The sequence below is a fragment of the Felis catus genome, chromosome B1 (genome assembly GCF_018350175.1).
Source record: "Felis catus isolate Fca126 chromosome B1, F.catus_Fca126_mat1.0, whole genome shotgun sequence".
Lineage (NCBI taxonomy): Eukaryota > Metazoa > Chordata > Mammalia > Carnivora > Felidae > Felis > Felis catus.
This window is the reverse complement of record NC_058371.1, coordinates 81,862,375-81,876,209: the sequence shown is the minus strand read 5'-3', so window position 1 is coordinate 81,876,209 and position 13,835 is coordinate 81,862,375. Positions and strand designations below refer to the sequence as shown.

At 37.5% G+C, this 13,835-nt stretch overlaps 1 protein-coding gene across 8 annotated transcripts in view; it reads right to left on the bottom strand.

Moving 5' to 3' along the window:
• Nucleotides 1-13,835, bottom strand: part of ANAPC10 (anaphase promoting complex subunit 10) — a 312,895-nt gene that overhangs the window by 297,676 nt on the left and 1,384 nt on the right. For all 8 annotated transcript variants that reach the window (XM_011281634.4, XM_003984976.6, XM_045055811.1 and 5 more), the window contains exon 2: nt 11,396-11,522. In XM_011281634.4, the coding sequence (XP_011279936.1) occupies nt 11,396-11,510 (115 nt within the window). In that variant the 5' untranslated portion in view covers nt 11,511-11,522. The remainder of the gene's footprint in view (nt 1-11,395; nt 11,523-13,835) is intronic.

Sequence of the window (13,835 nt, the reverse complement as noted above, 5' to 3'; positions counted from 1 at the left end):
ACGTCTTTTAAACGACTTCTTTGCCGCTAACCTTGCTTCACTTCAATACATCCTCTACACTTCTCAAATATGAACAAATACTGGTTTACTCTGCTACTTAAAGTTTTTCAATGGCTGTATACAGTAAAGTGTCAACTGTTTAACAATGATCAGGCCTCTACCTAACTAGCTTTGCCTATGCCACTTCCCTCTGTTCTAGTTTTACCTAAAATTTTTGAATGAGCTATGTTTTGTCTCAGCTGTACACCTTTGTGCATACTGTTTCTCTTGCCTTTATGTCCTTATTCGGTGAAACCCTATTCTTGCTCCATCATGTAAGATAAGCATCTCCATGAAGCCTTCCCTGATCTGTTAGGTAGAATCAATCACTTCCCTTCTCAGCCACTACTACACTGAGCCCATGCTTAGTAGAAAGCAATACGATACCACAGAACCTGACTGCCTTGAATCGCAGGATTCCCACTAATCACATGATCGCTATCAAATTACTTAATCTTTCTGTACTATCGTTTCCTCATTTGGAAAATGATAAAAATAACAGCAGATACTGCATATACACATAAAGTACTTAAAACATTTAGTAAATGCTAAATAAAAGTTATAAATTATTATACTGTAAAACAATGCCTAGTTTAAAGCTATAATTCCTCCATTAGATTGTAAACTCCTTGATAGCCAGGGTTCTATGCTTTTTATATTTTACTCTCCAACAGTGTTACAGATTTCAGCAATTGTCTGCTGCCTAAAAATGAAAAATACCTGACCATAGCATAGCAAAAGCTAAACAATTAACCTTCTCATTAATTGCTATCTCATTAATAAAGAGTAGTCATTCTTTTTTTTTTTTAATGTTTATTTATTTTAGAGACAGACAGAGCACAAGTGGGGGAGGGGCAGAGAGAGTCAGAGACAGAATCTGAAGCTGGCTGCAGGCTCTGAGCTGTCAGCACAGAGCTTGACTCGAGGTGTGAACCCACGAACCATGAGATCATGACCTGAGCTGAAGCCAGACACTCAACCGACTGAGCCACCCAGGCACCCCAGTCAGTCATTCTTTATGTATAATCATACAATTGTATTTCACTGATGGGCCCAAAGGTGATGGAAGTAAAATGTATGACACAAAACTGATGAACTGCATCACTTTTGTACCTAACACATTTTGTAGCAATCCCACCACTCTCCTGGCAGTGTTAGCTATTGTTCTCTTCTGTACCTCCAAGATGTCACAGCAGTGGGGCATCTTCAGGGAGCCAGGTATGTGTTGCCCTCCACAAAATTCATAGCATAAAAGGATGTGAATGGACATTGATTTATACCCCATTATTGACACAGTAAGCCACCAGTTTGAATTATGCTACTAGGTCAAGCAATGGGAAGTGTTCGATTTGAGCAAATTCACAGAACTATTTGATACTATGAAGAATATTAGAAACTTCTGAAGCAGTCCAGGATGTAGGAAGCTGGAAAAAGGCATCACTCCCATTCAAACAAGAAGAAGCTAGATAAATTACAAACTCATAATTTTCCTCAAAAACATGAGAGCTTGAAACAACACAGCAACCCAAAAGCCTAAAACCCAAGAAGGGGCAACTCTCAGCCTCAGGAGAGAAAGGATATATAGCTTTTCCCAACCATGGTAGAGCATGGGAGGAAGGAACAACGACCAAACACATGAGACGTAAGGCAGAACTTTAACAAATTGCTAAAGACCAAGTGTGGGCTAGCATAAAAGTACAGCAATCTTGGTAGTCCCAAATATAAAGTGAACTCACACTGACCCTCAGACTCTTTTTCCAAGGGCCTTCACCACATATATAAGAGAGCAGGAGACTAGAAAGGCTACTTCAATGGTTGCCTGAAGAAGGGAAGTGACCACCACTGCAGGAAAAGCAAAAAGCCCCACCCTCCCTGCCAAACCCTTCTCTCCAACAGAACAGAGGACTTAAGCTGCTAAGGAATGAGCATCAAACCTACTGACTCCAGGACAGATAAGACCCATCCTTGCAGGGAGAAGATTAAAAGAAAAAATCCTCCATGCCTGGGGTAGAGGCAAGAAACAGTCCTTGCTCTGGGGGTAGGGCAGAAAACTCTCCCACAAAAGACTAGCCACAGATACAAGGCAGAGTTTGGCTATCACACGTAGGAAGGACCAAAATGCTGAGAAAGCCCTACCTTGGAGGCCAGGCACACAAGAGATGTCTAAGATTGAAGCTGGACCAGGAAACCAGAGAAGCCCTACCTCTAATTCCCTACACTGAGTAAAAGGTATAGCATTCTACGGCTGAAGGCAGGGAAAGAGCATGGAGAGACACCCTCTGAAGCACAGAGGTACAGAGATAGCTGAAAACTGAAAGTGGAGGAGGAACATTAAAAAACTCCTCTTGTGGGGGGAGGGGGGGTGGGCACAGTTAGTAGAGCTTGCAACTCTTGATCCCAGAATTGTGAGTCCAAGCCCCATGTTGGGTAAAATATATTTTAAAAAATGGGGTGCCTGGCTAGCCCAGTCAGTAGAATGCGTGACTCTTAATCTCAGGGTCCTGAGTTCGAGCCCCATAGTGAGCATGGAACCTACTCAGAAAAGAAAAATAAAAAAATAACTCCTCTGGTTGGAGAACACAGGCAATAACATCTTTGACATCAGCCATAGCAACTTCTTTCTACATATGTCTTCTGAGGCAAGGGAAACAAAAACATAAATAAATTATTGTGACTTCATCAAAATAAAAAGCTACTGCACAGTGAAGGAAACCATCAACAAAACTAAAAGGCAACTGATGGAATGAAGGAATATATTTGCAATTGACATATCGGGTAAAGGGTTAATATCCAAAATATATAAAAAACTTGTAGGGGAGGCCAGGGTGGCTCATTTGGTTAAGCATCTGACTCTTGGTTTCAGCTCAGGTCATGATCCCACGGTTCATGGGTTCAAGCCCCATGCTGGGCTCTGCGCTGGCAGTGCAGAGCCTGCTTGTGATTCTCTCTCTCTTTCTCTCTCTCTCTGCCCTTCCCCTGCTCACCTGCTCTCTCTCTCTCTCCCCCCCTCAAAATAAATAAATAAAAACTTAAAAGAAAAAAAAGAACTTGTAAATCTCAACACTCCAAAAATGAATAATCCAATTAAAAACAAGCAGAAGACATACAGATGGCCAACAGACACATGAAAAGATGCTCAGCATCACTGATCATCAGGGAAATATAAATCAAAACTATAATGAGTATCACCTCACACCTGTCAAAATGGCTAAAATCAACAACAGAAGAAATGACAGATGTTGGTGAGGATGTGGAGAAAGGGGAACCTTTTGGCACTGTTGGTGGAAATGCAAACTGGTGCAGCTATTCTGGAAAACAGTATGGAGGCTCCTCAAAAAGTTAAAAGTGGAACTACCCTTTGATCTAGCAATTGCATTACTAGGTATTTACCCCCAAAATACAAAAATACCAATTTAGAGTAATACATGCACACTGATGTTTATAGCAGCATTATATACAATAGCCAAATTATGAAAACAGCCCAAGTGCCCATCAACTGACAAATGAAAAAAGATGTGGCATATATATATATATATATACACATACACACACACACACACACACACACACACACACACACACTAGAATATTACTCAGTCATAAAAAAGAATGAAATCTTGCCATTTGCAATGACATGGATGGAGCTAAAGAGAATTATGCTAAGCAAAATAAATCAGTCAGAAAAAGACAAATACCATATGATTTCACTCATGTGGAATTTAAGAAACAATACAAATGGGCCAAGGGGGAAAAAAGAGAGAGGCAAACCAAGAAACAGACTCTTAACTATAAAGAACAAACTGATGGTTACCAGAGGGGAGGTGTGTGGGGAAATGGGTTAAATAGGTGATAGGGATTAAGGACTGCACTTGTTGTGATGAGCACTAGGAGATATATGGAAGTATGGAATCACTATATTGTACACCTAAAACTAATATTATACTGTATGTTAACCAATGGGAATTTAAATTAAAAAAAGACAAAAAAACCTCTTCTGGCAACCCCACCACCATTAAACACTGGGCATATTTAGAGGAATTTGAACCCTGTGAGGTACTGAAGGTAACCACACAAAACAAAACAAACAAAAAACCAGGTCAATTCCTAACTAACTCAACCCCCACAATAAAGGACTGACAGTAGAAAAGAAGTATCCATTTCAAAGTGTAACCACCATTTCTCTCAGTATCCACTAACATGATATTTAGCATTCAATAAAAGATTAGGACACTCAAACATGCAAGAAAAACAAATATTACCAAAAGGCAAAACAATCAATAGAAATACACTCAGAGATGTTGGAACTATTGGACAGAGACTTCAAATAACTATGATTAACATATTCAGGAATCTAGGGGAAAAAATAGATGAAATGTTTGAACAAACAGGAAATTTCAACAGAGATTAAAAACTTCTCAGGAGTCAAATGGAGGGTCAGCTGGCTGGCTCAGTCAGTGGAGCATGTGACTCTTGATCTCAGAGTTGTGAGTTCAAGTCCCACGTTGGCTGGAGATAACTTAAAAATAAAATATTTCCAAAAAAAATTTTTAAAGGGTCATATGGAAAAGCTATAAATAAAAAACCACCATATCAGAGATGAAACTCAACAAAGCCAAAGAAAGAAGTAGTGGACTTGAAGCTAGATCAATAAAAAAATATCCAGAGGAAAACAAAATGAGAAGAAAAAAAAAAAGTGGAAAAAAAAAGCACCTAAAAGCTATGGGACAATAACAAACAGTCTAGAAAAATCAAATAATCTAGCATATGTATAACTAGATTCACAGAAGGACAACAGAGAAGAAACGGAGCAAAAGAAATACTTAAAAAATAGTGACCATGAATTTTTGTAAAATAATGCAAGACATCAAACCAGAAGATGGAAGAATCTCAGTGAATCTCAAACAGAATTAAACACACACACACACACACACACACACACACACACACACACACACACATACACTGACACATCATAATCATTCTACTGAAAAGCAAAGATCTTAAAGGCAACTAGGAAAAAAGCTACATTAACTATAGCAGATTTCTCTTCAGAAACTATGCAAGCCAGAAAATAATGGAATGACATCTTTAAAGTAGTAAAATAAAAAATCTACCAACCTAGAATTCCATGCAGGGAAAATATACCACAGTACTAAAATCAAAATGAAAAAATTTTCAACCAAACATTGCTGGCAGACCTACAATACATAAATATGTTAAAGAAAGTTCTTCAGGTAAGAGGAATATGATACCAGATAGAAGACTTGAATCCATCAAAAGAAATTAAGTTCCAAAAACTGAAAAAATTAATAAAAAGTAGTTTTTATTTCTTAATTGCTTCAAACGATAATTTACCTTTTAAAACAAAAATAGCACCAATATATTCAGCAGTTTAAAATATGCAAAAGTCAAATGTATGACAAAAATGGCATAAAGGATTAGAGGTAAAAATTGGAAGTATCCTTTTGAAGGATTCATATACCATACCTATGGTGGTATACTACTATGAAGTGATGATTAGAGATATATATTGAAATCCTTAGGGCAGGGGTGCCTCGGTGGCTCAGTGGGTTAACCTCTGACTTCAGCTCAGGTCATGATCTCGCGGTCCGTGAGTCCGAGACCCGCGTCAGGTTCGCTGACAGCTCAGAGCCTGGAGCCTGCTTCGGATTCTGTGTCTCCCTCTCTCTCTGCCCCTCCCTTGCTCACGCTCTGTCTCTGTGTCTCTGTTTCTGTCTCTGTCTCTCTCTCTTTCTCTCTTAAAAATAAAGATTAAAAAAAAATTTAAAAAAAAAAGGAATCCTCAGGGAAAACACTCAAAAATATCAAAAAGGATGTATAACCAATAATGTTAATAGTGGAGATAACACAGAATCATAAAAAAAATACTGAATTTACCCAAAAACAGGAAAAAAAAAGAGAAAAAACATCAATAGGAAAAAAATAAAAAGGAAAATTCCAAGATAGTAGTTTTAAATCTAATGACATCAAAAATAATGAATAATTATAAATAAATAATAACCAATAAATGACTCTCAATTAAAAGATGAAGAATAACAGATTAAATTAAAAACCAAGGGGCGCTTGGGTGGCTCAGTCAGTTAAGCATCTAACTCTTGATTTCAGCTCAAGTCATGATCTCATGGTTCAAACTCCTCATCAGGCTCTACACTGACAGTGCACAGGTTTAAATAAACTAAAAACCAAGACCCAGTACTGTCTATGAGAAATCCACTTCAAATATAAAGATATATATAGTTTAAAAGGAAAAGGAAAAACATCCAGCTTCCAGTCTGACACGTAAAGAGCTTGGAAAATGTCACTTTCATCCTCACAATAACAATGAAAATAAGCCAAACCTACTTAAAAATCAGTAATACATCTTAGGTCTTAAAGAGAATTCAGGTCACAGGGTAAAACCACCACCCAGGAAACTGAAAAACAAAACAAAACACAGAATCACAGCTTACCAGAAGTAGCAAATGCTGCTGGAGTCAGCAACTGGTAGGAAAACTTTAAGAGTAATTGACCAATTGCTGGCAACTAAGTGTAGACTAAGTTGAGAGATAAAAACTCCTAGAAGCCCAACCTTAGGAAGAGCTGCACCTTTTCAAGAATTTTACCTCTAGGTAAATTTTACCTCTAGGAGCCCCACCAAAGTAAAGATCAAAGAAAATTCTCCAGTGCTTCCTGCAGAGATAGCGGAAAAGTAATCACTGTGAAATACACCCAGAGCATCCTGCTGTCCTTAACAAAGATCTGTCTTCTAGGAAAACTGTTTTCAAATCTAACCAACGTGAGTTTTACTAGAGCCTAGCTGACATGGGGGAAGAAAAATACCCAACTCCAGACTCCTCTAGCCTTCCTGTCTCCCATATAAGTGGAGTGTAGGGAAAGTTGAGAAGCACTTGTAAAGGTCACAGCCATGGAAATAGACCCACTAAAATTCTATGATCTAGTCACAGGATTACAGAACGCTTCTGTTCCCCCTACAACTGACCATCATATCAGCAGGGCTCCTATATAATATCAGAAGGTTACAATTCAAAGAACTGTAAGCTTAGACTCCATTTAAAGAGCCTCCAGGGAAATCCAAAAATAACAAGGAAAACAAAAACAAGGACACCTAAAGAATTTTAAATTCTGAATCTTAGCCTTTACCCATCAGGCAGAAAATCAGTAAGGATTGAATCAATAGTTGAACTGAATAGCACCATCAATCAACTTGATCAAATTGACACTTATTAATTAGTTTATCAGGTGTCAACAGAATATGCAAGCTTCTCAAGAATACACAATTTTTGTCATGCTCATATATAAATAACATTCACAAAGATGGACCACATTCTGGCCTATAAATTATACATAAAAATTTAAATGAATAGAAATCATACCAAACAGGCTCTCAAACCACAACAGAGTTAAACTAGAAATCACTAACAGATAACTGGAAAATCCCCAAATATTTGGAGATTGAGCAACATATGAATCAAGGAAGAACTATCAAAAGAAACTGAAATATCTGAAACTGAATTAAAATGAAAATAAAAGTTACCAAAAAATTATAGAATGCAGTAAGAGCACTGCTTACAGAGAAATTTATAGCATGTAGTATGTATGTTACAAAAGAAGAGAGATTTAGAATCAGTAATCTAAGCTTTTACCTTAAAAACCAAGAAAAAAAAAGCAAATTAAACCCAAATAAGCAGAAGAAATAATATAAATTAGAGCAGAAACCAATGAAACTGAAAACGGGTAAATTAATAGAGAAAAAGTCACTTAAACCACAAGCTGGTTCTTTGAAAGGTCAATAAAATCAATAAACCTCCAGCCAGGCTAACCAAGAAAAAAAGAGAGAGGACACAAATTACTGGTATCATTGACAAAAGAGGGATCATGCCTACTAATCACATGGATAATGAAAAGGAAACTAAAACAGTATTATAAACAATTCTACGCTCACAAATTTAATATCTTAAATAAAATGGACCATTTCCTTGAATGACAAAATCTAACAAAAGTCACACATGGAGAAACAGATCATCTGAATAGGTCTATATCTACTATAGAAATTGAATAAAAAATTAATAACCTTCCAAAAGAAATCACCAGGGCTAGGTGGTTTCACTGGTGACTTCTATCAAACATGTAAAGAAGAAATAATACCAACTCTCTACAATTTCTTCCAGAAAACAGAAGCATAGAAAATATTTCCTAACTCATTGTATGAGGGCAGCATTACCCTAATACAAAAACCAGAAAAAGGGATTCAAAGAAAGTTAAAGAACAGTATCTCTCACAAACACAGATGCAAAAATCCTCAAGAAAATATTAGCAAAAGGAAACCATGTATAAAAAGAATTATAAACCACAACTAAGTGGGATTTATTCCATGCATGCAAAGCTGGTTCAACATTCCAAAATCAATTAATGTAATCCATCATATCAACAAGCTAAGGGAAAAAAAAAAACATATGATCGTATCAACAAATATAGAGAAAGAATCTGACAAAATCCAACACCCATTCAACATGAAATCTACCAACAAACTAAGAATCCAAAGGAACTTCCTCAACTTTATGTATCTATGAAAAAACCAACAGCTAACACCATACTTAATAGTGAGAAACTAAAAAGTTTCCTCACTGAGATCAAGAGTAAGACAAGGATGTCCCTTCTCACCATTCCCATGCAACGTTATATTGGAAGCCTTGGCTAACACAGTAAGACAGGAAAAGGAAATTAAAGGTACAGATTGGGAAGGAAGAAATAAAAACAAATTCTACTCCTACAAATTCTACAGAATTTTGCTCCTAAGAATTTACCCCCCCAAATGAAAACATATGTCCACACAAAAACGTGTAATGAATGCTTACAGCAGCTTATCCATAATCACCAAATATGAGAAGTAATTTTAGTTAATTATTGCTGCATAACAATTACCCCAAAACTTACCAGCTTAAAACACCAAACATGCGTTATTTCACAATTTCTATGAGACAGAAATTTGGGAGGAACTTGATTGAGCACTTTGGTTCAGGAATGTTCAAAAATTTGCAGTCAAGTTATCTAAACCAATTAATTATCTGAAATCTTGACTGGGGCTGGAGGATCCATTCTAAGATGGCTTGATCATCTGGCTGTTGACAAGAAGCCTCAGTTCTTCATTGGCTACTGTCAGGAGGCCAGAGCTCCTTGCCACACAAACCTCTTCACCAGGTCCCTTGTTTCCTCACAAAATGCCAGCTGACTTCTAGTGAGTGATCAAAATGAGAACAAGGCATAGTCACAATGTCTTTTTTCAATCTAATCTCAGAAGTCACATACTATCACCTCTGCCATATTCTACCAGTTCCAGAGACCAATCCTGACACACTGCAGGAGAAGTCAACATTAAGGCATGAATACCAGGAGACAAGGATCACTGGGACCATTTTGGAAGCTAGCTACCACAAACCTAGATTTCCACTAACTGGTGAATAGGTAAACAAATTATGGTATAACCATACAGTGGCACAGTAATCAGCAATAAAAAGGAACAAACTACTGATATATGTAACAGCATGGAAAAAATCACAAATGCTAAATGAAAGAGCCAGACCTAGAAAGCTACATACAGTGTGATTACATTTACACACATTCTCGGAAACGTATAACCAGAGGGATACAAAACAGATCAAAGGTTGTCAGGAGCTAGGAAGGGGGCAGTAGAGTGACTACAAAAGGGCATGAGGGAATTTCTTTAGATAATGGAAATACTCTATTTGATTGTGATGGTGCTTGGAGTTTGTTAAAATTCACACAACTATAACACCTAAAAAAGGTGAGTTTTATTGTAAATCAATTATACCTCAAAAATTACTTATAAAAAGAGAGAGAAAGGAATCCTAAGAGGAAACAAGAGGCTTGGTTGGGAATATTGCTATAGCAGTCTTAGTGTGTAAGTAACAAGTTTCCAAAGGAAACTTTGGAAAATGTTATTAAACCAATAAAATTATAATTAACGTTACTCAAGCTAAAAAACTTTCTCTGAGCTTAAGTCTACAGATTGAAAATGCCCATCAAATTACAAGTTAGACAGATGAGAGAAAAGATACACATGTATCCTGGCATATCCTGGCAAAAGTCTTGAACTTTAAGAATAGAAAAGTTTTGGGGCGCCTGGGTGGCGCAGTCGGTTAAGCGTCCGACTTCAGCCAGGTCACGATCTCGCGGTCCGTGAGTTCGAGCCCCGCGTCAGGCTCTGGGCTGATGGCTCGGAGCCTGGAGCCTGTTTCCGATTCTGTGTCTCCCTCTCTCTCTCTGCCCCTCCCCCGTTCATGCTCTGTCTCTCTCTGTCCCAAAAATAAACGTTGAAAAAAAAAAAAAAAGAATAGAAAAGTTTAGGAGCACCTGGGAGGTTCAGTTGGTTGAGGATCTGACTTTGGCTCAGGTGATGATCTCATGGTTTGTGGGTTTGGGCCATGCATCACGCTCTGTGCTGACAGATTGGAGCCTGGAGCCTGCTTCAGATTCCATGTCTCCCTCTCTCTCTGCCCCTCCCCCACCTTCACTCATGCGCTTGCTCTCTCTCAAAAATAAATGTTAAAAAAAAAAAAAAAAAAAGTTGAAATGCTTCCAGAAAGAAAGAACAAGTTACTTAGAAAAAGAGACAAGCATAAGCTTTCTTATTTGCAACAAAAAGGAAATAATGATATAGTACCTCAAATTTTTGAGAAGAGGACCACGACCCAAAAATTCTATCCCAATCAAGAGTAAAATAAAAAGTCAAAAAATAAAACTTTTTTAAAAGAAAAAGGGGTGCCTGGATGGCTCACTCAGTTGAACATCTGACTCTTGATTTCAGCTCAGGTCATGAGCTCAACAGTTTGTGAGTTTGAGCTCTGCATCAGGCCCTGTGCTGACAGGGCAGAGCCTGCTTTGGATTTTCTCTCTCTGCCCACCCCACTCATGTGCTCTCTCTCAAAAATAAATAAATAAACTTAAAACAATAAAACATAAACTCTTTAAAAAAGAGAGTAAAATAAAGTTATCTAGGAACATGCAGTGACTGAAAAAATGTATCACCCACCTATCCCATCTAGAGAGATAACCAACAAAAAATGCTCACCAAATAATTAAATCATTGCAGAGATAGAGGAGGATAAAGAAGAGACCTTATGAAACCTGCAGTTAACTTAAAGTGGAATTAGTAAAACAAATGGGAAGAAATATATAACAAATGAAAACTTAACTTAGTTTAAAATTAAAAGAAACCATCTAAACAAAAAAGAGTATTAAAGTCAGTCCTGTGTACAAGGAAACTGTAAATAGTTATCACAAACAACTTTTTTGGTTTTTCTTTTGTTTTGTTTACCTGGTTTGCACGATGAGAGTGACCAAACAGCTTGTGACCCAATTTCCCGTACTGTTCCAGTCCTTTCCAACTGCTTAGGGTCAGCACCAGGAGGTGTCTTGTTTGGTGTGGTCATTTTAAAAATATTCTACGAAGAAAACAAGAATATCCACATTATACCAGGACCTGAGCTTCTTTCTACAAAAGGTAAAAATTAAAATTTAGTAGCAAAATGGATCACTACCCTTGATATTAACCATCTATTTCTCAAATGAAGTTAACATAACTCAACCACTATAATTAAAAAAATCTTAGGAATTCAATTTTTGTTTCTAAAATATATTATGAGGGGCGCCTGGGTGGCGCAGTCAGTTAAGCGTCCGACTTCAGCCAGGTCACGATCTCGCGGTCCGTGAGTTCGAGCCCCGCGTCGGGCTCTGGGCTGATGGCTCAGAGCCTGGAGCCTGTTTCCAATTCTGTGTCTCCCTCTCTCTCTGCTCCTCACCCGTTCATGCTCTGTCTCTCTCTGTCCCAAAAATAAATAAAAACGTTAAAAAATATATATATTATGATTCACAAGATGTGCAAACAGTAGAGTATAATAGTCAAAAGAGCATGGGATCATAGTTTCAACTTCAGCCTCTCCTTTAACTAGCTTAGACTTCGGGCAGGTCTGGGCTTTATTTCTTACCTCTAAAAGGGGTTGACTTGATCTATAATTCCATAATGCTATACAATTCTACACCTCTCTGAATAAAAATTCTTTTTTTTAAAAACGATTTTATTTTTAAGTAATCTCTACACCCAACGTTGGGCTCAAATTCACAACCCCAAGATCAAGAGTGCATGCTTCACCGACTGAGCCAGCCAGGTACCCCTCTGAGTAAAAATTCTTAATTCAAATGAATTTTTTTCTTTAGAGAAGTTAAACTGAAATGTTCGTATTTCAGGGACGCCTGGATGGCTCAGTTGGTTGGGCATCCGACTTTGGCTCAGGTCATGAACTCGCAGTCCGTGAGTTGGAGCCCTACGTCAGGCTCTATGGTGACAGCTCAGAGTCTGGAGCCTGCTTTGCATTCTGTGTCTCCCTTTCTCTCTGCCCCTCCCCTGTTCACGGTCTGTTTCTCTCTCTCTGTCTCTCTCTCTCTCTCTCTCTCTCTGTCAAAAACAAACTTTAAAAAAAAATCTAGAAATATTCTTATTCCAGGAATATGTAAATATTCGTTTCCATTTTTTATTTAGCGAATGTAAATTTGGTTTTGATAACTTTTTATTAAAATATAATAAACAGTGTTATATTAGTTCCAGGTGTACAACATATGATTCAACAATTCTATACATTTCTCTGTGCTCATCACTGTAGGTTTACTCTTAATCCCCTTTATGTGTCTCACCCATCCTCCCATCCACCTCCCCTCTAGAAACCTGTTCTCTGAATTTAACAGTCTGTTTATTTTTTTCTGCTTGTTTTGTTTCTTAAATTCCACACGAGTGAAATCATATGATATTTGTCTTTCTCTTATTTCTTATTTCTCTTATTTCTTTCTTATTTCAGACTTATTTAATTTAGCCTTATACCCCCTAGGTCCATCCATGTGGTTGCAAATGGCAAGACCACATTCTTTTTTTATGGCTAGTATTTCATAATGTGTGTGTATCTACCTATCTATTTATCTATCTCTATGTGTGTGTGTATACCACATCTTCCTTATCCATTCATCCACTGATGGACATTTGTGTTGCTTCCACATCTTGGCTATGGTAAATAATACTGCAGTGAACACTGGGGTGCATATATCCTTTCAAATTAGTGTTTTTATTTTCTTTGGGTAAATTACCTAGTAGTGGAATTACTGGAGTAATTCTATTTATAATTTTTTGAAGAACTTCCATACTGTTTCCCACAGTGTTTGCACCAATTCACATTCCCTCCAACAATGCACAAGGGTTCCTTTTTCTCCAGCATCATTGCTAACACTTCTTATTTCTTATCTTTTTGATTCTACCCATTCTGACAGATATAAGGTGATATCTCACAACAGATACATGAAAAGATACTCAACATCACTAATCATCAGAGAAATGCAAACAAAACCACAATGAGATATTGGTCTCCATTTTAAATAGTCCATTAAGTGAAACAGAGAAATATCACTTCTCCCCACTAGTTGTCAAAAGTTTAACTTATGTGTGCTCTTGCCATAGAAGATAACATCAGAAAAAAGGTTTCAAGGCATAGAAGTGAATAACTGACCCATTCTAAACCCAAAAATTTACTGGAACTTTCTCATCTTTTGTTAATCTTGGTAAGTCTATGCAAACATGAAAAAAAAAAATCTCTGGGGCCCCTGGGTGGCTCAGTTGGTTAAGCGTCTGACTTTTGGCTTCAGCTCAGGTCATGATCTAACAGTTCACGGGTTCCAGCACTGCTTGGGATAATGTCTCCCTCTCTCTGTGCCCC